Genomic DNA, 26740 nt, shown 5'->3' on the forward strand with positions numbered 1-26740 from the left:
AAGCAACCTCCCAGTCCTGTACATTGCTAGTACATCATTAATCTAAGACACTATACACTACTTTGATTGGCCAGTGCTGCCAACATGAGCAGCACCGCCCAATCAGATCAACATGTAGTGTCTTTGACTACCAATGCATACTTATGTAGTCAGAGAAGCAGTGTGGCCATCTTTGCTTGTCCAGGACCAGAGGGTAACTTTAATCAAATGGGCGACTCATTAATATTCATTAGGGGTTCCACTCTTGAGGAATAGATCATTTTAGAGCGTTCTCTACAAGCTGACAGCTCATTTGCCTGCCAAATGACCTTCCATTCACTTCCGTGCAACAGTAATTATGGATCTTTCCCGTAACAGTCATCTACCATACATACGTACCACTTTTGAGAACCAACTCTTACAATGCAATGCAAGCCAATTCCACTGCAGATTCCAAGAGACCTTCAAGGTTTCAAGAGACCTTCGTTAGCAGTTGATCAGCAGTCATCCAGGCGGCAAATCCCGGCTGATCAACTATTGATGGCCTATCCCCTTTAAGGAAATCTTATCCACATGCCACAGTGGAATTGACTTGCTTTGTGGATTTTAGGGCTTATTCACACGAGCGTATATTGGCCGCCGTTTTCACGGCCATGCGATATACGCTACCATCTGATGCATTGGATTCCAATGCATTAGATCACATAGATGTATTCCTGCGATGTAAAAGCACTCGGCTGACCAATATAGCGCCAGGCGCTTTTACGCCGGGCAGGAAAGACAGTCCTGGAAACTATCTTTCTGCCCGGAATATGGCGGCTGCATAGACTCCTATGGGAGCCAATGACAGCGGCGAAGCAGGGAGGTAAGAGGGAGTTTAGCAGCATGACTGCTAAACTGCCTCCCCCTTCTCTCCTCCTCTCCATCTGTTTGCAATGGGAGGAGGCGGGACAGAGGCGGAGCTTAGCTCTGCCCCGCTTGCTCCCATTGCAAACAGCCAGAGGGGAGGGGAGAGGAGTTGAGCTAAGCTGTCTTTCCCCACCCAACGGCATTGCGGCCTCGGTGTATATGCGACGGACCGTCTGAACAGGCGCACAAACGTTAGATTTGTGCGCCCCTCATTGCGTTTGTACGGCGCGGGCGCACGTAAAAACGCCTACAGCCTTTGGGTTGGTTTTCTCAAAAATGGTCAGTATGTATAATAGATGATGGAAAGTAAACAGCATCCTGCTGCTTTTATATACGGTGATACATAGAAACTGCGGAAGCTAACAGCTGCAAAATGCTCAATAAAACGCTACTGCAAAAATTCTTTTCTGACAAAAATACCTACATTTAAAGGGGTTGTCTCGCGGCGAAAGTGGAAATTTTTTTTTTTTCATTTACCCCTGCATTCTGCCCTGTTAAAAAGAAAGCATAGGTTAGTTTTTAAAAAGCACATTGCACTTACCTGCATCAGCGTTCTGCAGCTTCTTCTATTCTTCTTTTAAAGATGGCACCGCTGGTCTTCTCCCATGGTGCCCCGTGGATTTTCTTCTCCTTCCTTGCGTTCCATTGCCGATTCCAGCCTCCTGATTGGCTGGAATCGGCACACGTGACGGAGGCGGAGCTACGATGACGACGCGGTGAGCAGCTCTCCGGCACGAGTGGCCCCATTCACCAGGCAGAAGACCGCACAGCGCAAGCGCGTCTAAAAAAGCAAGAAGCCAGCGAAAGTAGACGGAGCCATGCAGACGTGTACGCTAGCAACGGAGCAGGTAAGTGAATAACTTCTGTATGGCTCATATTTAATGCACGATGTATATTACAAAGTGCATTAATATGGCCATACAGAAGTGTATAACCCCACTGGCTGCCGCGAGACAACCCCTTTAAGTAAAAAAAAGGTTTCTATACCCTTTAAGTGTGGACCCAAAATATGTTTACTTCTCGGTAATGCAGATATTCTAGATGTTTCATTCATTTTCAAACAATATAACACGTAGTGCCAAACAGTATTAACTGTAATATACTGTCTGTTGTTTTATAAGTACCTTGTAAAGAACAGTATGTAGGCTGCACAGCAGACAATGCTGCAATAGGGATTAGAAGACTTGTGTCGGATGTGTCGCAGGTACTAACATAAGTGCTTCTTATCTTCTAAGAATATTTCAGGAGTGTCACTTCATTTTTTTTCACATATATCACAGCGATCTTTCATCGCTTTTCTTGCAGGGATTGCGCAGGTTAGACCGCTTCCTTGAGGTGGCGACCGCCGCTGTAAGCTTCCTAATTGTGGATCTTTCTGGATTCTCACATTAGGTACATGGAGCCCGCAGGGGATAAAGATGTGCTTAGATCTCATAAATCCAATATTGAGTGTAGGTAATCTGCTTTGATGGCATATATTATATATTCGGCACTTATTAATATGCTAACTTTAGTGCTTATCTTTGTCAGTCATTCAATAGGCAATATGTTATTAATTAGTGTTTAGAGATGAGTGAGCATACTCGTTAAGGCGATTTACTCGAGAGAGCATCTACTTTTTCGTGTACCTACTCGCTCGTCCCTGAAGATTCGGGGGGGGGGGGCACGGGGCTGAGCGAGGGGTTGCGGAGGGGATCGGGAGGGAGAGAGAGATCTCTCTCACTCTCCACCTGCTCCCCTCCGCCGCCCCGCACCACCCCTGCCTCCCGCAGCCCCCCCGAATCTTCAGGGATGAGCCAGCATTTACTCGAAAAAGGAGATGCTCTCTCGAGTAAATCACCTTAACGAGTATGCTCACTCATCTCTATTAGTGTTCGTTTTCTACTTAGGGCCCTATTACATGGGCCAGTAAAGCACAGAAACGATTATTGCTGGGATGACCTGTCGGGCAGCCGCAACTGACAAGTCATCCCGTATAATGGGGAATGTTTGATTGGTTTAGATTTACCAACTTGTGTGAACTCTGTGAAATGTGATGACTAAGAGCCATGTCTGGCCTCTAATGTGTCGGCTTGGCTTATTAGAGGAAAAATTGAGTACACTTTAAAATGTCTTTAGAAATGAATGGAGAAATGCAAGAACATATGAATAAATGGCTTTTAATGTAAATAATCACTTTCTGTTTTTTTAACTGGTTAGGTATCTAATTTCATAAATGCTAAGTACTAACATACACATTTAACTCAGGAGGAAGAGATAACAAAAAGATAACAGCATAATGAATGTTTCATATAAACAGAGATCTGTCTATTAAATGTCCACCAGTGGAAGCGATGTTAGGCCGGGTTCACATCTACACTGGAAGTTCCGTTCTAAGATTCCATTGCAGATCCGGCACAAAATACCGGAAAAAATAAGACTGCATGCAGCACTTATTCTTCCAGTACAATGGCGGGCAGCTGAGCAGAAACTCAACGGACACCATTATAATCAATGGGGTCCATTCAATGCTGTTTGGTTCGATCATAAGACGGACCGTTTGGCCAGGGCATCCCCTTTCCTGTTCCCCGAACAGAGCAGGAAACAAAACCCCCCGACGCAAATGTGAAAACAGCCTTCCATGCACAATGGTTGCTCTACAGATTGCAGACTTCAGGTATTCATTGTCACATGAAGAAATATTCTATACTAAAAATATAACTTTTATATAATGCAGGAAAAGGTGAAATGGTGAATTTAAAGCAGAGGCGTGTAGTACTGATGCTCAATCTGTTCTTGTTCAAGAGGAAAGGCAAGCACTTCAGGTACTTCTGTATCAGGCGCAGGATCAGGCTCCGCTACCTCTTCTTTATCTGCGGATGAAAAAGTAAGTAGTAATAGATATGGCTAATAATGCCTAAAAATGTGTATGATAAACCTTGTAATATCTTACATAACTTATGTAGCAGACTATCATTTAAAAGGGTTTTCCAGGAGTAGAAAAACATGGCTGCTTTCTTCCAGAAACAGTGCCACACCTGTCCATAGGTTGTGTGAGGTATTGCAGCTCAATTCCATTTACTTCAATTGAACTCAGCTGCAATACCAGACACAACCCCTGGAAAGGTGTGGCACTGTTTCTGGACAAAAACAGTTATGTTTTACTAATCGTGGACAGCCCCTTTAAAAGGAACCTATCACATTGAAAAAGCAGTCTATTCTGCAGTCAGGAGAACAGATAGATATATAACTTTGGGGGAAAAGTTCAGTATAACTTGTAATTCAATCTAAACCACTAACCATTCTGTGGGTGGTCCTAATCAGTGATTGACAGGCTCCCCTGTTCACATAAAGGCCGATTTAAGGCCATTTACTCAGCTACTTAAGAGTTTATTAGCGTGCAGATGAAACCTTTCACTGAATGTAGATAACAGCTGAAGGTCTGTTATCTGCATTCAGCTGCTTTGTTCTCAAGCGGGATAGCAGCTAAAAGAATACTATTAGCACTATCACGCTGAGAACTCAGTGTGCGGTCTGATAAGACACATCGCTGACTTTAAGCAGGCTTGAAGTCAGCCATGAATGAATCGTGCATGAAAAGTGCACAATGGGTGTATGTTTAGGTGCAGCAATTATCGCTCAAAAGATGGCTTTTGAGTGATAATCTTTGTGTCTAAATGAGCCTTTAGACGGGACAAATGTCGGGCAAACGATGCCTGACACTCATCCCCGCATACACTCGCTCCTGTGCTGCTGCACAGGAGCTAGTATCACTGGCTCGCTCACAGAGCGGCCAGCAGGGGGGCGGGGAGGCTGCAGGAGATTTCTCTCCCCGCTCTCCCCCGCCCCTCTCCATTGACTTAACATAGCAGCCGTTCAGTACTGAACGGCTGCTATTTACACTGACCGATCAGCGATCAGCTCATCGTCCATTGTTTGTCCTGCATAAATGATGGGCCTTAATACAGTGTACTATCCTAGCAATCAAACGATCACATCTTCAAGTCCCCTTCAGGTATTAAAAATAGTGTTAAAAAAGTTCAACAAAGGTTATATGAAATAAAAAAATCCAGTTTATAAGAAATACATATTTTCCAAACAAAACTCCATTCTAACTGAATAAAATACAAAAAACAAATTAATACGTAAGACACAATAGGTATTACCGTGTTCATAACGACCCAGATGATCAACATGTTTTGTTATTTATCTTATTTGAACAGTGTAAAAATAATTTTAAAAATGAACACCAGAATTGATTTTTTTTCTCTGTTGGCCTTCCAAAAACGTAATAAAAAGCCATTCAAAACTCACATGTACCTGAAAATGGTACCAATAACAACTCTTTCTACAGAAACCAAGCCCTCACAGAGCTGCGTCACCGGAAAAATAAAAATTGTTATGGGTCGTAGAATGCAGCGATGGAGATTCAATTGTCTTCCTTTAAGGGCTTATTCAGACAGGGGTATATCGGCCGGGTTTTCACGCCAGGCCGATATACGCTGTCCCTCTCTGCAAGGGGAGGAGGCGGGCCGGGTCGGGCACTAGTGCACTGAGTGCTAGTGCCAAGTTCCGCCCCGTCCCATTGCAAACAGTGGCGAGGGGCAGAGAGGGGGTGGGAGCTCAGTGCACTAGCGCCCAGCCCTCCTCCTCTCCTTGCAGAGAGGGACAGCGTATATCAGCCGGGCGTGAAAACCCGACCGATATAAGCCTGTCTAAAAAAGCCCTAAAAATGTATTTTTATTGTGCAAAAGTAGTAACCCCCCCCCCCAAAAAAAAACTATATAAAACTATATAAGTGCTTATTCACACGTCCGTATATCGGCCGGTGTCCCTTTCTGCAGGGGGAGGAGGCGGGCCGGGAGCAGTGCACTGAGCTCCCACCCCTATCTCGCTCCTCCCATTGCAAACAGCAGCAAGGGGTGGGAGCTCAGTACACTAGCTCCCTCCCCATCCCGCCTCCTTCCCTTGCAGAGAGCCGTTGAAGGGGAGGGAAGGGGAAGAGCAAGACAGCCGACGGCATATACGCAGCCCCGTCCATCACACAGTAGCGTATATCGGCCAGCCGTTTTCACAGCCGGACGATATACGCTTGTGTGAATAAGCCCTTAGGATATGTAATTGTTGCGAAGTGTTACTTTCATGCTCATTCCACAACAGATGGCTGACGCTTAAGGATAAGGTTTGGCCCAGCCATATGGTTTTTCCTGATATTCTATGCCTGATCTCCTAGTTTTCTTGCCTTTGCCAGAAGTGTCTCTGCAATTCCTAACATTAAACTCTCATCACCCCACCTCTACCCCCCCCCCCACCTTAGCCCTGTACCCATTCCCCATCACCTCTTCCATTTTTTCCCCCTCTTCTATATATTTGAGCTTTAAAAGCTGAATATTGAGATGTTGAGATGTTTTTCTATTGCGGTAGTATAATGGACCAATAATATGTAACGGTCCGCACATCCACGTCTACCATTGTATTGGACTTGTTATTGACTTCAATAAAAAAAGAATTCACTAAAAAACACACGCTTTTCTAAAACCCCGCATTTAAAAACGCAGTGTTTTTGCAAACACCTTGGTGAAAATGGAATTAGAAAGCTTTGCACAAACTAGCTTTCCATGTTAATAGGACATGTTACAGGAGTCTAATCAGCGAGGTCTACACACTGAAAACCCCAGAATTCTCAAGAACGAGGTCATTTTGGTTCTGGTCATCACTGGAAATGTAGCTGTAAATGCAGCAGCCAGACCCTCACTCATCAGACACTCATGACATCATATTCTATTGCCCAAACTGGATAGCATGGCTACTCTAATCCCAGGCTATCAGCTAAGAGAAGCCACACAGGAGCACTCACTCCTCCCGCAACAGCCACATGGTGCCATCCAGACAGCTATCAGTGGTCAATATAACATGTGTGCTTGGAGTTCATTACCTGCGAGGGCCGTATGCCCTAATTCTACTCTTGTTTCTGGAGGTTGTACTATGTTTTCCAAACCATCACTTTTTATCAGGTATCATTAACCCCTTCCTGCCTCAGCCTATTTTGGCCTTTGCAGCACAGCCACATTTTTCACGTCTGACATGTGGATGTAAACTGAAACTGTAAAAGTTGGCTTTTGGAAAGTAGATTTTGCTGCAATACTTTTTGGACCCCATGTTGCATTTCTAGGGCCCCATGAGGTTACTGGTATGGTCTAAACTCCCCAAAAGAGACTGCATTTTGGAAATTACACCCCACAAGGAATTCAATAAGTAGTTGGTTGGTGCAATGTGTTAAAAATTTTTTTTTACAAAAATACAGGTTTGATATCAAATTTTTCATTTTCAGGAGCTGTAATAAAAGACACATGACTTGTTATCCAATTAATCCCAAGTCTGGAATTGCCCTTTATGTGGAGGTAAACCGCTGTTCGGCATGTGGCAGTGCTCGGAGGGGAAGGAATGCACTTTTTACTGGAATCATTTTTTGATGCCATGTCATATTTGCGTAGCCCCTGAGGTGCAGTCCAGTGGAATCCCCAAAGGTGACTCCATTTTGGAAACTACACCCCTTAAAGTAGTATTTTTTGAGGTAGGGGTGTAAGTAAGCCGAGTGCATCAAGGCAAGGGAATTTTTGAGGGGCATGGAAAAAAAAACTAACTTTATGACTGTTGTACGGGTTTAGCTTTTATGGTATTCGCTGCGCAGTATAAATCACATGGTAACTGTATTCGTTGGGTTGATACAATTATGGCAGAAGTAAGTTCATATAGCTTCATGTCTCACTACGTTTATACAAGAGAATAATTTTTCATCACCATATTCAGAGGGCTGTAACTTTTTTATTTGCCAACCTTCTCACCTGTACAAGGCCTGTTTAGTGTGGGATGAGCGAACGTTTTGTTTGGCACCATTTTGGAGTACAGATGACTTTTGGATTACTTTTATTTGCGTGTTCTGGGTGCCAAGGTGAACAAACAACCACAACTTTGGCATTTTTTTTTCATACACTGTTCACGAGTTATCCTTAGGCTGGATTCACATGGGCATATGCGTTTTTACGTGTGCCTGCCGGAGCCGTAAATGCGTTTGAACGGGTGCACAAATCTAACGTTTGTGTGCCCCTTCAGACGGCACAGGCCTGGTGCATATTCGCCGAAGCTGCAATGCTGTTTGGCGTGGTGAAACAGTTTAGCTCTGCTAAGCTGTTTCCCCCTTCCCTCTCCCTCAACGGATCTCTCCTCCCCTTTGGCTGTTTGCAATGAGAGGGGGCGGAGCTAAGCTCTTGCCCCCCCCTCGCCTCTGGTCCGAAGCCAGCAATAGGTGTCCCCATCCCGCCCCCTGCCATTGCAAACAGCCGTAGGGAAGGAGAGAAGGGGGAGGGAGTTTAGCAGTCATGCTGCTAAACTCCCGCCCACCTCCCTTCTCCGGCTGCTGTCATTTGCTCCCATAGGAGTCTATGCAGCGGCTGACATGTTCCAGGCAGGACTATCTTTCCTGCCCGGCGCTATATTGGCCAGCTGGGCGCTTTTACGTCACGGGAATACGCCATGTGGTCTGATGCAGTGGAATCCAATGCATCAGACCGTGAAAATGGCAGACGATATACGCTCGTGTAAAAAAGCCCTTATTCTATGGATCAGTGCGATTATGGTGATACTACATTTAGATTTTTTGTATATTTTATTCCTTTTCTTTACATAGAAAAATGTTGTTTGTCTTTGGCATTACTATATTCAGAAAGCTGTAACTTTTTATTTTTGTGTCTACGGGGCTGTGTATGGGCCCGACCCTTGATGGATGACTTGGCATTATCATCTTGGGGTATATATACCATTTTGGGGTGTATATTTTGATCTCTTTTTGTTCTTTTTTTTTGGGAGGCAGGATGATCAAAATCACTCATTCTTGCATCTTTTTTTTTTATTTTACAGCCTCTGGCAGGGCCTATTAAACTACCATAGAGGGCAAACCAGGAGGCCATTATTTTTTGCAAACTTTTCTCTATTTTTATAAAAATAAAATAAAAAATGTAAAAAAAAATCTTACATGGTTGATATTATTGTATCCGTAATGACTAGAGATGAGCGAGTATACTCGCTATGGCACATTACTCGAGCGAGTAGTGCCTTAGCTGAGTATCTCCCCGCTCGTCTATGAAGATTCGGGGGCCGGCGTGGGTGACAGGTGAGTTGCGGCGGGGAGCGGGGGGAGCCGGCGGGAGAGAGGGAGATCTCCCCTCCGTTCCTCCCCGCTCTCCCCTGCCGCTCCCCGCCAGCTGCCGACCCCGAATCTTTAGAGACGAGCGGGGAGATACTCGACTAAGGCACTACTCGCTCGAGTAATGTGCCATAGCGAGTATACTCACTCATCTCTAGTAATGACCTGTACAATAAATTAAACACACTATTTATCCTGCATGGCAAAAACTATTTAAAAAAAAAAACGTAGGCAAAATGATTATTTTGTTCCTTTTGCCTTCCAAAAAACGCATTAAAAGTGATCAAAAAAACTATATGTACCCAAAAATGGTATCAATAAAGACTACAGCTCGTCATGAAAAAAACAAGCCCCCATAGAGCCTCGACCATGCAAAAAAAAAAATGCAACCGATGTAAAAAATAATAATTTCCCCAAAAAGGGTTTTTGTTGTGCAAAAGTAGAAAAACCTAAACAAATTATAAGAATTTTGGTGTTGTTCTAATTGTAACACAAAAAAATGTATCATTTCATTTATGCTCCTATTACAATACAAAGTGGTATAGGAGCAAACTTGTACAAGTTTGCTCCTATACCACTGTGTATTGTAATAGGAGTATCCGTTATTAATGTATGTGTTCTATCATTGTTAGGTCACCTGCAGACGGACAGATTTGCATTGCAGAATCCGTAGTGGGCGTCCGCCTCCGGATTCCGCAGGAAGTACTGCCCATAGCATGCAACGGAAAAGAGATTTTTTTTTTTCCTGCATAAGAGTGGAAATCAATCGCAATTTTTGACTGGAGGATAAACCACAGCATACTCTATTTCTACACGGAATCCGTTCGGACGGCTTCCATTGAAGTCAATGGAAGCCTTGCGACCCACGTCCCTTCCGCAATCATCATTGCGTAAAGGTCTCGGAATCCATGCCCTTGCCTAGCGACGGCACGGCATAATCTATACTGCCCATGTACGTCGGTGCGCTGTCCCGTCCATATGTAACACAGATAAAGAAGACTCCAGATAGGTATGCAGGGGCGGATTCCACTGTGGGATCCCGCATGCGGAATGTGACCTATTAAAAAAATTTAATCAAATAAAAAAGGATAGTCAGACTGTAAATCATAGTCATACAAATTAAATATAAAATCATACTTGCAAACTTCCATCCATATCATAAATTTCATATATATATATATATCTCTCAGAGTATATTATATAATACGAATATTACTTTGTTATATATGAGAAAGAGGGAATAGAAGCACTAGTACACTGTAATATGCATGGGGCTCCTATTAGAGATGAGCGAGCGTACTCGGAAAAGCACTACTCGCTCGAGTAATTTGCTTTATCCGAGTATCGCTGTGCTCGTCCCTGAAGATTCGGGTGCCGCTGCGGCTGACAGGTGAGTCGCAGCGGGGAGCAGGGGAGAGCGGGCGGGAGAGAGGGAGAGAAAGATCTCCCCTCCGTTCCTCCCCGCTCTCCCCTGCAGCTCCCTGCTCCGTGCCGGCACCCGAATCTTCAGGGACGAGCACAGCGATACTCGGATAAAGCAAATTACTCGAGCGAGTAGTGCTTTTCCGAGTACGCTCGCTCATCTCTAGCTCCTATGGTTATCACTAAGCGGATGCTAAAAAGTTTAATTTATATCATTTTTTCTATAAATGTGGAAGAAAAATTAATTACAGTTTTTAGTTTATATTCACAAAAGTATTACCTTTTAGCAATGAGGAAGTCTCCGGTGGTAAATGTCCATTGGCATCTTCATGCATTAGAAGCGTCACATCAGCAGTCTCCCCTTCCGGCACCGTTGGCACCGGATCCTCGTGATACACCAGCGGTTCTTGCTCTTGCTCAAAATGCTCCTGTGGAATATCAGGCAGTAACTCCGATTCATTTCCTGCCTCTTTGTCAAGATGTTGCTCTCCTTCTGTTGGATGCAATGTATGGACCGGTTCATGTTCTGGTTCAGGCTGTGGCTCTGGCTCCGGTTCCTTGACCTGCTTCTTTCTTCCACGCCCGGTTGCTTTGCTTTTCCTTTGACGTTTGCTGCCGGTCTGCTCTCTAACAATTGGAAGATATTTTCCAAAATCCATAATTTGTTTGCAAAAAATTCTCAACGAAGTAAGGCTCAGTTCACATTTGTGTTTTAGTGCTTCCGTATTTCTGCTCTGTTTTTGGAGCAGAGAAACTGAATTCAAACTGAAATTTTTGGTTCTTTTCCCATTGATTTCAATGAGTTTTTAAAACAAGTGAATGCTTTTAGTTTGCATCCATTCAGGGCTTATTTACACAAGCGTATATCGGCCGGTGTTTTCACAGCCGGCCGATATACACTTCCATCTACGCAGCGCCCCCCACCGGCTCTCTGCCTCTCTCCTCCCCTTCGAGCGGTTTGCAATGGGAGCGGGTGGGACGGGGACGGAGCTAAGCTCGCTTCCCCTCCCGTTGTCCATAGCCACCAATAGGAGTGAGCAGGACACAGCGGTGCTTAGCCCCGCCCCCGCCTTGCCCCCTCCCATTGCAAACGCCGGAGTGGAGGAGAGAGGCAGAGAGCCGGTGAGGGGGAGGGGGAGGGAAGGGGGGAGGACTGCTTAAGCCCTCAGGCTGTATTTACATGAGCAAGTGCAATATCGGACCGAGAAAATCAGACCAATAGTGCTTCTCCGAGACCACGATGTGTTTTGGGATTTTCACATGATTGTTCTAATAGCAGAAATAGCAAAAACGTATCGAACTCGCATGAAAATCACATTTACATGCAAGTGCAATGCAATTTTTTTTTTCTGGCTTCCATCGGAAATAATCGGTGATTCTTGAATAGAATCACCCAAAAATAGGACATGCTGTAATTTTTCATTCTTGCATGACCTGTGCGAGCCACTGGGTACACATGTAAATGAATGCAATGAAAATAATGGGTCTTATATCACATGCGAGTTTTGTATATCTCGCAACACACAGAACTCGCGTGTGAAGAATGCCTGTGTGAATACAGCCTCAGTTAGTTTAATATTTCTTTACTGAAACAAGTAGCACAGCAGACTTATGTATATGCAGATATGAATGCCACAGATTACACTGATTAACCCTGTGTTGTTACACAGTTCTCCGCTTCGTTTCTTTGGCAGAGATTTATCAGGCAAAGCAGAGAATTTACAAATACAATGTTAAATTAAAGGGTTTTTCTGATTATGTTATACATTGGTGGCAGTAGAGGGACGAGGCATACATAAAAAAAACACTAGTACCTCCCCGTTGCTGCACTGATCCCCTGCCGTCAGCTCCAGTACTTTAAGCTTCAATGCACATTGGCTACAGCAGTCATGTGGGCTATTTAATCACATGACTGCTACAGCCAATGGGAGGCCTGACAGGGGCATCATCAGTGATGTCCCATAAACCTGCCCGAGGATTCAATATTAGAAACCCACGTGACAGGTTTGCAGGACACCGCCAGGCCTTGTGACATCACCTGTTGGATGCCGTGGGGTTAGACTGCAGAAGTGGGGGGCCGGTGTCACGGTGAGTATATTTCTTCTGTCTTGTTTTGGTCATGGAGGGCCCAAAGCTAGATAAGAGAAATAATGCAGAAAAACCCCTTTAGTCATTGTAGTCTGCAGCATTCATTCATGTAATAAAGAATTTAATGCTAGTAAAACTTTATATATTTCTAATAAGTGTCCAAACCAACCTCAAGCATCAACTTCACTGTACCAATTCAATAATGTAGTCTTGATTTTGAGTAACCAAAACAGAGCCTGCATTTGCACAAGTTTTCCTATATGTGAATGTCCTGTGATACACAACCATGGTCAACGAATACAATTTCGCAAATCCATTGTTGCGGACTGAATGTGGCATGCGCTACATTATACATTCAGAGCAAATTTATGTTGTGCATACAAGCATCATAGAAGAACGTCCTAACACATGAAAGCCGATATTTTAGCCAGAGCCGTGACTAATGAGTGTCTCACACTTATCCAGCCAATTCATGTATTACATGGTGGCCAGGTATCACTTTATTCATGTATGGCCAGATGCAGCGATCAGCAGGTTCTCTGAAGCAGTCTACTGATCACTGCTTCTACCCTTAAAAGGGATTTGCTTGACTTCTTACCCCCTTTATGATCTCTTCACTGATATGGAAAAATAAAGTTGTTTCATGGTGTTTCTTATTTCTAATTCTAGCTATAGAACCCCATGATTTCTATGTACTGTGGCCCCTCAAGATACAATATTAATTGGTTACGAATAGAGATGAATGAGGATGCTCGGTTAGGGAAATTACTCGAGCGAGCATCGGTCCTTTCGAGTAACTGCCTACTCGTCCGAAAAGATTCGGGGGGCAGCAGGGGGAGCAGGGGGGGGGGGAGATCTCTCTCTCACCCCCGCCGCCCCCCGAATCTTTTCAGGCGAGTGGACAGTTACTCGAAAGGACCGAAGCTCGCTTGAGTAATTTCCTTAACCGAGCATGCTCGCTCATATCTAGTTACGACCATTGTATGTTGAAAATATTGTGTGTTGAAACCATAACTCTATGGAAAATAGATAACTGGCATCAATCATAACTGTTTTCAACATACACTGGCCTGGGAAAGACCATTTTATGATGAAAACTGTGTATTCTGAGACCATTGTAATGTGAGGGATTCCTGTATGCCCCTATTTCTATGTAATGTGTAATCTTCTAAATAAGTTTGATATTAATTTATAGCATCAAGTACCAAGCTTTTCCCCTGAAAATTTACCCAAAAACCCACTGGTAAGTGTCTTTCTTTTGGGCCTCTTCTTTCTTCCTTTTCAACATTTCTCGATCTCTTAAACGTCTTGTTATATTCACTGAAGAAAGCAAAAACAAATACTTATATTTTAACATGAATTACAGTGATTTAAACTTAAAGCCATTGTAAAGCCATGACTACGTGGTAGATTTTGCTGAATGCATCCCTAGCGCAGGTATCACTATGGCAGCTTGTGAGTTGACATCCTTTTACATTAGATGGAGATGCATCATGCCGTGTCCTTACGGTACAAGTCACAATGACAGCATCTACTGTGAGCTATTGGTTGTAAGGATTATGGGCCTTTTACATGCCCTGTGCTGGCAAGAACGCTCAAAGGAATGTTTGTCTGCCCAACCATTGGGCCATGTGAAGGTGCTGCCAATCAACCAATGAATAAGAAAACGCTTGATCAGTCGGTGATCACATCTTTCATGTAACATCAAAAATCATTGTTGGTAGCAATGCTTCCAGTGTAAATGTGGGATGTACAGCGACAATGAAGAAGCAGTATTGGGCATAACTCATATGAATGATCATTCATCTCTTGTACACCCTGAATCGGTCTGTGTCTGTGCCATTCAAATACATGCCAGTCTTTTTGATTGGTGCTCGTTACATGAAACACAGTCACTAATCAAATGATTAATGGCTGTTAGTCCCACAAACATCTATTTCACTGAAAAACAGGCCTGAAATATAACCTTTATTGTTTGTTCTTTAAAAATCATATAGTCCTGTGCCAAGCTAGGCCTCTACCTCCTAACAAAAATGATGTACAAATAACCCCAAACTGACCCTAGAATACTCTAACTGAAGCCCTAGGGTTATACAGGATCATCGCCCTGTCAAGAGCGGCCCTGTGCAGGAGCTTATCCCTTTAGATCACTCTGGTATGCTCTAGCCATCGGAAATAACTATAACCCAAAAATTGAATATAGCCTAATTAGCTATCCAAAAGTATCAGAACTAGAGATGAGCGAGCATACTCAGTTAAGGCAATTACTTGAGTGAGCATCGCTTTTTTCGAGTAACTGCTTACTCGTCCAAAAAGATTCGGGGGCGGCGGGGGGAGATCTCTCTCTCTCCCCTCTGCCACCCTCTTGCTCCCCCCCCCGCCTCCCCCCCTGAATCTTTTCGGATGAGTAGGCAGTTGCTGGAAAAAAGCGATGCTCGCTCGAGTAATTGCCTTAACCAAGCATGCTCGCTCATCTCTAATCAGAACATTACAGCCCTCTTGCACAGGGATACCATCATTACTTATGAATGAATATTATCCAATATTATTGGATGCATTCATAACTCAAACAGAATAAACAGTATGCAGATAAATCAACGCTACAGTGCTACTTATCATCACCCCCCTCATAATGATACCATACTCTGCTACAAAAGGACAATCCCATTCATGAACACATCTCTAAATGATTCTACATATCAAATATAGCAAATAAATACTGCATTGATGTTCTCCATCCCTTAACACAGTTAATCAGGGGGTGATTTAAGCTAAACTCTCAGATATAGGCAACAACCATGCTGTAATAGATGGGAGAGGACAAGCAACGAGTCCTACATATCCCGATTGGTGTTATGATCGCTTCTGTGTGATGTCTTGACATGTAATGAACTCATTCACATGTCTTTTATATACTGGTGCAACTTCCTGAGAAGTAGGTCCTTACGTCATCCTGTTAGCGGCATGCCATCACACATGCTCACTACACACATGTAGATGAGTGGTAATCACTTCATGCATGCACTTATAGCTTAATGAGTATTGACAATCATATGAAGAACACACATGTGCCACAACTTCAACACAAAGTAATACAGTGCTACTGCGCTGACGCCTGGGCACGCTGTCAGTGTATACGCTCCTAGTGCTGCTGATACTAGCACCTATCAGTCTCCAGAGCTGCGCATGTGTCCCCACTCTAATACAGTGCTACTACAGCTCAATATCCAGTTTTATTCTTAGCATGAGTGCCCTTCATTTATTATAATTAGTATATATGTCAAGTATGTTTGCAATACATCTCAAATAAGCAGTTCACATAAACAGATTCTTATAGACAAAGATTACCACCAAATATCATCTCCCTCTCACCGTATAAATCAGAATGACCATAAATAAGAAAAATTCCCTAATGCATTGTCCAAAATGTTATCATTTACCTAATAATGAACCTACGGTCCAATACCAAAATTACGGCAAACTACTATATTAATCAACAACCTGATAGAGGGGCTGCACAGTAAAATATCAATATATGCAGAAAATACAAAATTATACAACATAATTAATGCAACGGAGGACAATGTGCGGCTACAAACGGACCTAGATAAGCTGGGGGCTTGGGCAGGAAAATGGCAAATGAAGTTCAATGTTGATAAATGTAAGGTTATGCACATGGGCAGGAGGAACGGATGTCACCAATATACACTAAATGGGGTACTGCTAGGGATAAGTGAGATGGAAAATGACCCGGGGGTACTAGTTGACCGTAGACTTAACTGGAGCAATCAATGCCAGTCAGCAACTGCAAAGGCTAATAAAGTCTTGGGGTGCATTAAAAGAGGTATAGGGGCGAGGAACGAGAACATTATCCTACCACTATATAAGCCACTTATCAGGCCTCACATGGAATACTGTGTACAGTTCTGGACACTGGTGCTCAGGAAAGATGTTACAGTGCTGGAGGGGATTCAAAGAAGGGCAACTAAATTAATAAATAGAATGAGAGGAATGGAATACCCTGAGAGGCTAACAATATTGGGATTATTTACCCTTGAAAAAAGATGGTTAAGGGGCGACCAAATAACTATGTATAAATACATGAGGGGACAATACAAGGATCTCTCCCATGATCTGTTTATACACAGGACTGCAACAAGAGGGCGTTTAGAGGAACATAAGTTTCATCACCAACACAGAAGGGGGTTCGTTCTTGTAAGAGCAGTGAGACTGTGGACCTCTCTGCCAGAGGAAGTGGTGATGGCAAAATCCATAGAGGAGATTAAGAGGGGACAAGATGCGTTTCTAGAGTGCTATGATAGTACAGGATATAGACATTAAATAACCAGCGGGTTGTTCATCCGGGTCTTGGAGTCAGGTAGGAATTTTCAAACGTTGATCCTGGGATTATTCTGATTACCATTATGCAGTCGGGAAGGAATTGTTTCCCCCGAAGGGAACTAATTGGCTTCTGCCTCAATGGGGGAATTTGTCTTTCTCTTGATCAACAAGGGGGGTTTGGAAAGAGGCTGAACTAGATGGACATTGTCTCCCTACAGCATAACATACTATGTTACTATGATGTTATAATAATGATGAAAATACTAAAAATGCATCATTAGATCCAAATTAAAGGACAGAAAAAATGCTATACTCTCAAAATCCCAACACTGGTCCAGAAGCTAGTAAATTACCTCAAAGAAAGCAACTAAATAATAGACACTCGTTCAGGCCTGTCGGTTGTACCAACTTAAACTGACAAAAACCATTGAGCTTCCTTCCAAAGACGCCGTTTAAGGCCCCCTGTCCACGGGCGTGATTTCGCCGGCGGTAAATCGAGGGTGAATCACGCCGCCTGAAGCTTTCCATAGCGTTGCTATGGAAAGCGCCCTCGCCCTGTCCACGAGTGGAGAAACACTGCGATTTTCTGCTCGCTGCCGGCAATTCGCAGCATGCTGCGAATTGTCGCAATTCTCCATGGTCAGCCTATCTGTCAGATAGGCTGACCTGCGTAGATCCGTCTGCAGGTCCCTGCTCCCGGGCGGCAGCTCCCGCGGCGGAGATTCGCTGCGGGATACCGCAATGCCGTGGACAGGGGGCCTAAGAGTTTTTTCTCTTCTGAGTGATTGGCACAGTACCTCCGGAGCTGGAAAGGTGACACCCCTAGGAATCAGGATATTTCTATAATTTTCGATATTAACATGCTCTCAAATCTGTCAATGAAATTCACGAAAAGTCTTCCCAATATATTCCTTGGGACATTGGCACTTGCTAGGTAAATCACAGTCATTGTATGGCAATTCACATAGTCCCTCAAAAAATTGGTTCTTCCCTTCTGTGTACATACGTTTTGTTTAGTACATTTCATAAAACTACAAGCTTGACAACCACCACATCTAAAATTACAACATAACTTGCGATTGAACCATGATCCCTTTACTTTGGGTCTTGTATAATGACTATGTGTAAGTCTATCCCATAAATTATATCCTTTCCTTAATGCTATCGACAGACAATTAGATATTATATCCTGTCCATCTGGATCAGCTCTAAGTATGTCCCAGGGTTTTTCTCAAAAACTCATCAATTTGTGTAAAGGCAACATCATAGGTGCCAATTATCCTAATCCTCTTATCGTCCTTGTCAGTCTGTGGAGGGAGCAGGAGATCACATCTCCTCTGCTTCCTAGAATATGTAAATACACCATCGTTTAAGGGATATCCACAAGCCAGAAATGTGCTCAATGGAACAGTTACGCCGTGCTCTTAAATATTGGCCTTTGGAGATTCCTCTACAGAGATTTCTGAGATGATGGCTTTCTCAGTGTAAGAGGCTATTAGCAGCAATGGACTTTCTCTACAAACTACTAGAATGGCTTCCCTTTTTATGATTTGAAAATTTATAAAGACCACGGATCACTTGCTGATCAGAAACATATGTAAATGTCTGACCTTACGAGTTTCATTAAACTTCTTCAAAAATAGCCCAAGTTCCTACTCCTTAGCAGATCATAAGATGAAAATATTTCAATATATCTTGCCCACATTATGGTATTAGTGGATCACCAATATTATCCAATGATAAGATGATGGTGTCTTCCCAGCAACCCAGAGGAGATTTGCATAAAAGGGGGCACAAGAGCTCCCAATGCGGTCTTCCTGAGTTGGTGGCACCACCTCTCATTAAACAAAAAGGCATTATGAATCAGTATAAATTGCAATTATGCATGCATTATACACCTGAAATTGCATTCCCCATGATCTTAAGGCATGGGTTACTGTTCTTATACCAACATCATGCAGGATAGACCTGCACAAGGCCTCAACATCAATACTGACCAGATTTTGTTCATCTTTGTGGGAGATGACTGAAAGGTTTGCCATTTTGTCTGTATTTTCTGTATTTTTATCAACTGTGAAGATGCTATATTGTATCTCTAATCTAATCCTCTGGGGGAAGGGAACATCACCCCCCACCTCCACAAGAATTGAAGGAGCAGTGCTTTGTGTCCATAAACTGGTTAGACTAGTTCTAACTGTCAGAAACCTATATAGGAATGTCTTTGTGTAGAGGGACAGGAAATGGCTGACTGTAAGAGAGAGACAGGAAGTATGCCCTTCGTACCACAAGTCAAGAATGAATAGAGCATGCTCAAGTGAAGCTCCTCCCGGGTAAATGATCTCACAGCTACCTCACAAATACCTCCCTCTGAGAATGACCTATCAGCACACAAAATAATGTAACTGTATCCTAAATTACTTAACTTCCTGTGTTGAAACCTTATTTAAAATTTTACCCGGCTAAATAAAGACGGACTCTTTTGGGAGACATGATGTAGACATGTGGTCTTTGAAAGGCTCCCCAGGCCTGTACATTATTCTTATCTAATATGGCACCCACAGTATATCTAAAAGCATAAAATTGCGCTAACATCCTCAACTAAGATATCTTTGATTTTTTTCATAGGAAATCCATGCTGTCTCTAACATATGAAGTCAATGACGTAACAAAATTCTACCCACATAAATACCTACATTCTGTGTCATAGAGTTGACCCCTGAAACAATTGGTCTTTCCTTAAGTGGAGTGAACCCTTTTTGTATTGAAAATTGTTTTCCGATACCAACCTCTCATGACACATATCCAAGAACATATTTTTTAATTGTTCAAGAAAACACAAGTGGGATCCTTATCCAGAGCTGTATAGTAACCAGGTGTATTGATAATGGAGAAACACATTTTCCAATACTTACTATGATCAAGGAGAACCAAATTGCCCCCTTGTCTGAGGGTTTCATCACAACAGATTCGTCCTTCTTAAGCTCTAATAAAGATTTCATCACTGCTTTAGATAGGCTGGAAGCATATCTCATCTGTTGTGAATCAAGTGTCTCCATCTCCCGGATGACTATATCTAAAACTGTATCCACACTTATGTCTCCTGCTAGTAACATTTTGGTCTTAAATCAGTAAAGGGACCAGAACCTGGACCATATTCATTTGCATTTAATGCCTTGATGAAGTGAATTCTCTTCCTGTATGCCCAGATCTTGGCACACTGCTCTTAAGCTTTATAAAATTTATGCCATTTCAATTTGTGGCCAAAAAGATGGAGATCCCGCATCCAAGAACATTGGTCAAATCTAGTCACAAAAGACAATCCTTTCTTCAATACACTTATATCAGAGGGTTTATGAATTTTAGATGACAAATTAATAATCTGCATATCCTCTCCTTCAGCATTCTCCACATCTAAGATTTCTGAGTTGGTCCCAATCTCTACTGCCTTTCCTGAAGTTGACAGGGCATAGACTCTTTCTCTATAAGAGATGTGGAAGAAGAGGATGGAGAGGGTGAGGAAGGAATTACTCCAGTTGGAGTGCCAGAAATGATAATTTCATGTCTCAAGGTTTTTCCAAAAAAGACAGTCCCTCAACCTCCTCCGGGATTGTTTACCCATTTTCGTCCTCTTCCGGTTGTCCATCCCCACTTTCTACTCCGACCAGGAAATCTATTTTTTTTAATAGTATCATGTTCAATATCTGATGTCTCAAAGTCTGAAGATGACAACTCAGACTCTGAAACAACCCCAAGGTCTGTTTTTATAAAATTATAAGTGGCTTTATTTTTTTATTCAGTCATATCTCGTACATACTGCTTGTACTTCCTGTCCTTCATGTAATTCTGATATTTTACTATTGATGTTTGGAGAATTGCTTCACAACAGTTGAAATCAGTATCCATTTTAAAGGATAACGCCCTACTGATATCTAACTTCTTGGAACTGATTTTCAAAGTTCTACATTTGTCCTCCCACAGGATCTGCATAAACCTAATTGAACTATCCGTTGCCTTCCTGTCCCACTTCTCTAGGAGTACACGACCTTGAAGCAGGAACAGTTGATATCTGCAAGCTTTTTGGCACGATTTTCTGTTTAATCTAATTTTCTAAGACCTGATTCTCCCGCCACAATTTTACATTAGCTTTAGAAATCTGCTCTAATTCTTTAAAGGTAGATTTAATTGTTAATGATAATAAATAAGATAAAACCACCAGGTGCCTTTTATATTCTGTATCAGAAAAGACTTAACCGGGTTCTTTTAGCCGGGACTCAGTGTTAACAGAGTACACCAAAAAAACGCCAATTAGCAAGTATCATTGTGGGAGTGGTGATGCATTCATTTTGGGGTTACTTCTACATCATGATAAGTACCCTATTCTGTGTTATCAGTATAAGGACCCTTTTTGTTATATCCCATCTAAATAAAATCTTGTTATTTGTATAGCGCCAACTTATTCTACACCGCTTTCAAGTAATTTTATTTATTACCCCCCACCAAGCTGGGTACTCATTTTACCGACCTCAGAAGAATGGATGGCTGAGTCGACCTTGAGCCGGCTACCTGAACCATGCATAACTCGCAACCTTTAGGTCGTGGGCGAGAGCTTAGGACTGCATTGTGCTGCCTTAGCACTCTGCACCACATGAGGCTCAAGGCTTTACCCAGATGTCAGGATATCATATTATACACACACAAGTATATATATTTGTATCTTTTCAGCAGGTATAGGTCTGTCTAGCCTGTCTTTTTCAGTGAAATAGGTGCTTGCTACATGGCTCAGACCAAGGCATGTTAATGCCGTGTTCCCACGTACAGGTACTGGCTTCCGGCTGAGAGTCTGCCTTGCCGTGGCCGCTAAAGGAAACGCAATCTGGCCGATGAAGTCACAGCAATGCAGCCTTAAGGATCCTTACTTTTCTGGTCTGGCTATCCAGGAGCTCCTAATGAAAGACCCCCATGTACTAATGATGTATGACTCATTTGGCTATAGTAATGATTGTAAAAAAAGAGTTGTTTCACAGTTAGCTTTACAACATTTATCTAAGTGCAATGTAAGACATGACAATCAACAGAAGTTTGCTACAACTATAATTTCCTTGGGGCAATGCTCTTATCATGGGCTGTCCCTCGACATACACTTTTTGTGTTTGCACAAGATGTTAATATTTCTATAATATATAAAGACCAAATTATCATTTTTAGCAACTAATAATGTTTTTAAAGTACTTTAGCAGTAGGAAAAATCATTGAAAAACGGCACAAGATTGTAGCTCTAGAGAAGCAATCCTTACCTTTTATTAAGATTCACAGTTGCCAAAACATGCAAACTTCCTCATTTTCAACCCCTGTAAGACAAGGTCCACAATTTAAAAAGATGTAAAATAGCATAAAAATCCCCATGCTGTGGTCTTGTAACCTGACGATATACAATAATGTTGAAGAGTATTCTAAATAGAATATATCAGGCTAGGTTTTTAATGGGCAGTAATGTTTCCAACAACTAGAAGCCCAATCATCTCCCCTTCTCAGGTACATGTATCCACTCTGATAACATTAGGTACTTGATTTATGAGGAAGTACCGGGGTACTTCCAAAGGAGATAATGCTAGTCTATGTATTTCCTGAGCAAACAGGAACATTATGTATTACTTTGTCCGAGTTTTGCCCTTAAGGAGCTTTACTTAAATCACTGTCTGGTTTTGGTCAGATGCATCATATACAGGCATTGTAACCTACAGGTAAATGCACTGATTCACCCGCTAATTCACTATGAAACTGTACCAGACTTTAGTGTTCAGTCCACATAAATGGCTGCCTCCATATTGGCTTGGGTGGGAAAAAATTGATAAAAGACCAGCAAGAATGAGATTTTTGATTTTGATGTTATTTTACATTTTTGTGCAGAATGTTCTACTGAAATTGAAAATGAGGAAGCAACAGAAATCTGAAATAATATACAAATTACAATTTAAGAGGTACAAAGCAAATAGAGTATTATATTAAATATCCTCATACATATTTCATGGAAACAAAAACAAGTGTTAGACTGATTTCACACGAGCAAGTGTGATATCGGGCCGTATATCTGGCTCTCTGTTACTATGGGGTGTGGTGATTGGGCCCGCCCTGCAGTATCAGGGGATGCATGTTTGTGCCAGGGTCGGTGGTTTTCGGGGCCGCCATGCCCACACTGCCGGCCCTGTCACCTGGGCGGCAGCAGTGCAGCACATGGGAGCCCCATTCTGGTGACCTCCCCTGGCCGCCAGAATCATGTGGTCTATTTTGTCCCGTTTGAAAGGTCTCTTATATGTTAACATCATCTGTAGTATCTTTCACAGAGGTAAAGCCTCCACCTAATACTAGTTAAAAATGTGAGTTTGCTCAGTTACCCCCCATTGTATCTCTTTGCTATGCACTGATATTGTCATGTGTACTGAGAAAAGTACAGAATCTTATCTGCTGGGTCAATTCATGTAGTTATCATCAACTGGTGTCAATATCTCTTATCTGCTTAGAAACCGTCTAGCAGCAAACAAATCCCTGCTTTGTTGTCATGGACCTTTTGTGGCTGCGCACTACCAATGATGTATAGATTACAGCTTCATGCATGTATGTATTATGGATTCATTGGTTGGAAAGCCATATATATACAGCAATAATAATCATTAATGTGTTCAACAAACATAAAAAAACGAAATAATCAGTCTGTATGTGACTATTTGAACCTTCTTAGAGTTGTATCAGGTATCGAACAAGTATATACATGTGCAGCAATACACATACAGAATAATCACATGTAGGTATTTACCAATGTATTGTCCAGTATTCCAACAGTAAACAGTATTGTAAAGCTGGTAATATAGATGGCAGATCCAGCATGTGGTAAGATGCAGGTTATCTTTGTTATAGCACCCCTTATGGGTAGCATTCATATGTCCTACCATAGATATGCTGTATTTGCCACAGCTTGAGTGTTTGGAGTACTATGTAGGTCAAGAGGGGTAAGGTTTCTCCTTAGGGAGAGCACCTAATAAGTGTGAGAAGACTTACAAGGTCATCCATGCTCCTCTGGGAAATATGCAAATAAAGAGATGGAACAATACCTCTACAGCGCCACCTGTTGGAAGGCAGCATTCCTGCAAGTCCAAATCCAAGCTTTTAACAGGCCTTGTAACGATGACTGGGAATATGAGCCAAAGCCAGAGTCTTCTTCCATAGAAAAAAATTACCATGTACAGATTGGCTGTTTCAGGTTTTTTGCCCCTCGTCAGGGTGCAGTATATTGCTAGCTGGCTGGGTGAGAAGCCTATGATGTGGTTCTAATAGGTGGGGCTGTAGAGGCATTGTTCCATATCTCTATTTGCATACATTTCCATAGGAGCATGCATGACCTTATAAGGTCCTCACACCTACTACGTGCTCTCCCTAAGGAGAAACTTTACCCCATTCTGACCCATGTCACAGCCTCTCGCTAGCCAAGCCAGAAACCTACTACGCACCGATGAGGGGCAAAAACCTTGATACAGCTATCTGTAGATGGTTATGTTTTCCTTCTGGAGAAGACTGACTTTGGTTTATATGCTCAGTCCTTGTTACAAGGCCTATTAAAAGGTCTAACATTGACTTGCAGGAACGCTGCCTTCCATTAGGTGGCACTGTAGAGGCATTGTAACATCTCTCATTTGAGTATTATGTATTCGCACCAGGGGACAGCCTTCTTGTATATGTGGATGCCGGTCTCTTCAAACGTTTCCACAAGAAGGTAGTAAGAATGGAGCATTGAAATAAGTAGAGCATTCACAAATCCAATGCTAAGGGTGCATTCACATGGGCATACCGATATCATGCTTGAAAAATTGTGATTCTGGGTGCGAGCACGATGTGTTCTTGCTTACATTATGCTGCGCATCTATGTACAGTACTAGCAATTTTCTTGCGCGTGAGAAGAGTGCAAGTGCTTCCAATAGTTTACAATGGCAAAAATCGCATCACACTCGCATGCAGATTCCATAGGACATAATGGGTAATTCCTTATGAGGAATCGCCCAAAAATACGACAAGCAGCAATTTTTCTATATCACAGCATAGCTTATGTAAGAGAAAAATAGCTCATGTGTAAAACATTGAAATCAATATCGCAATCGGACGGAACTCGTGCGTGACACTCGGCCAGGTGAATACACCTTTAGGGCTTCTTCAGACAACCATATGCACAACTGCACACACCTCAGTGCTACACATTTGCGCAGTGAACGAGGTAGCTTTGCGTGCATATCGGTGTAAAGTACTGTACGTTTTGCACAGACAGGCCTGTTCACATGCGTGCGCAAAACACCCCCGCCCTGATTTAAAAGGCTATGTAGCCTAATAAGGTCCAGATGTGTTCTGTTCTTCACACAATTGTGAAGCGTATTGCACATTTGCGCACGCATTTGTGCACCTCCCATAGACTTCTATGGGGGCCTTTGCTGATCAATTAAGCAGAAAGATAGAGCAGGTCTTTTTTTTTTTCGTATGCGCACGAAATGCGTGTGAAAAACAAGTTCATCAGAACGAACCCATTGACATCAATGGGCTCTATGTTCTGCACATTGCACGTGTATATTTTACGGGCGCAAAAATGCACGCAAATATGGTTGCCTAAAGCCGCCCTTAAGGTGCATTCACATGAGCGAGAGCAAGTCGCAGCAACATTTTCAGGCCGTGCGATGTGCGGGAGAGCGCAAATCTTTTTTTTCTATTCACATGTGAAAATAAGGACGCGTAGCAATTTTTCCGTTTCACAGCGTTGCTGCGAGAGAAGCATTGCCATATAAATACACCAATTACAAACAATGGGTTGGATTTTCCTGCGTGTTTCGTACATCTCACAACACAGCGGGCTCGCTCGGTCTTCTTGTCCTCATAAATGCATCCTCCGTCTGTTTTTATTCCAGCTGAATGTGCACCATGTCGGATGTCAATACGGCACTTTCCAAGCTATTACAGTAGAGTCCTTATCCGGCAACTGGCGGCGGCGCATCTGTCTCTCACCGAGTCCGATTGTTCACCCATGAGTTGCTTAATAAAGTGGCTCTACCATAATAGCCTGGAAGATGACACAGTGATACCTGACGGCAGTCAGCCGGAATAAGAACACACTAAGCATTGGGAGTGTGAGCATTCTGAACAGAGCAGGACGCCTGCTGGAACTCATCATCAGTCTAAATAGAATGATTCGCCAAATTATCTCTTGTAAATCGACATTTGAGAATACAGCTACACTTTACAAATAACACGGCAGAGGAAGGCGATTTAACACGCATGGTTTAAGTCATATTATGCTGCTGATACATAAGGTAAGCCCTTACAGCAAATAGAAACTCTCGCAGAACTACAGTATATTAGCGTGACGAAAAAAGGGTTTGCGCTAATTTTAGGTTAAATTAAATGACACGGTATCATTCATTCGCATGCTTGAAATGCCCTAGTGTAAATACATAGAATGTGTCTATTAGCACTTAGCTTAAACGAATAGGAAAAAGTTGCAATGTATTCTTCTAACTTATTGTCACATGACAACTTTCGATTAAGTTTTCTTAGTGTCCTATATAATAATGTATACCTATACAAGCTCATATACAGTGCAGAGGAGAAGACGCTCGGCACATCTTACCTGGACTCTCTTGTTTTTGTTCATGATTCCCAGTTGCGGAGGTAGAGGTCCCAAAAAGTTCAGAGTAATGATGGTCCTTCTCAAAGTCCCCCATTGCTGGTGCCGCGGCTCTGGTCTCCTTCTCCCACTGCTCTACGCAGTTAATTCAAAATAAGATTGCA

The 26740-nt window shown here is 42.6% G+C and overlaps 1 protein-coding gene across 3 annotated transcripts; it reads right to left on the bottom strand.

Moving 5' to 3' along the window:
* Positions 1-3031: 3031 nt before the first annotated feature.
* On the bottom strand, positions 3032-26740 carry HEMGN (hemogen). 3 transcript variants are annotated; one of them, XM_066604410.1, is made up of 5 exons: positions 26580-26719; positions 22216-22269; positions 13810-13900; positions 10773-11119; positions 3032-3740 (listed from the first exon to the last, which is right to left on the bottom strand). In XM_066604410.1, the coding sequence occupies exons 3-5, from the start codon at positions 13866-13868 to the stop codon at positions 3625-3627; spliced, it is 522 nt and encodes a 173-aa protein (XP_066460507.1). In that variant the 5' UTR covers positions 13869-13900; positions 22216-22269; positions 26580-26719; the 3' UTR covers positions 3032-3624. The 3 variants fall into 3 exon arrangements, with proteins under 3 accessions (XP_066460507.1, XP_066460505.1, XP_066460506.1); XM_066604408.1 differs by lacking the exon at positions 22216-22269 and having other exon boundaries at positions 26580-26740; XM_066604409.1 differs by lacking the exon at positions 22216-22269 and having other exon boundaries at positions 13822-13900; positions 26580-26738.

The sequence above is a fragment of the Eleutherodactylus coqui genome, chromosome 5, assembly GCF_035609145.1.
Source record: "Eleutherodactylus coqui strain aEleCoq1 chromosome 5, aEleCoq1.hap1, whole genome shotgun sequence".
In the NCBI taxonomy this organism is placed as follows: Eukaryota; Metazoa; Chordata; class Amphibia; order Anura; family Eleutherodactylidae; genus Eleutherodactylus; species Eleutherodactylus coqui.

Excerpts from the sequence above, each read along its gene's own strand:
- HEMGN (XM_066604408.1), bottom strand. The coding sequence starts at position 26,673 with ATGGGGGACTTTGAGAAGGACCATCATTACTCTGAACTTTTTGGGACC. Across the intron at positions 11,120-13,809 it reads ACTTACCAGTGGGTTTTTGG|AGAGCAGACCGGCAGCAAAC; the intron begins GTAAATTTTCAG and ends TCCAATTGTTAG. Across the intron at positions 3,741-10,772 it reads GACTTCCTCATTGCTAAAAG|ATAAAGAAGAGGTAGCGGAG; the intron begins GTAATACTTTTG and ends TTTCATCCGCAG.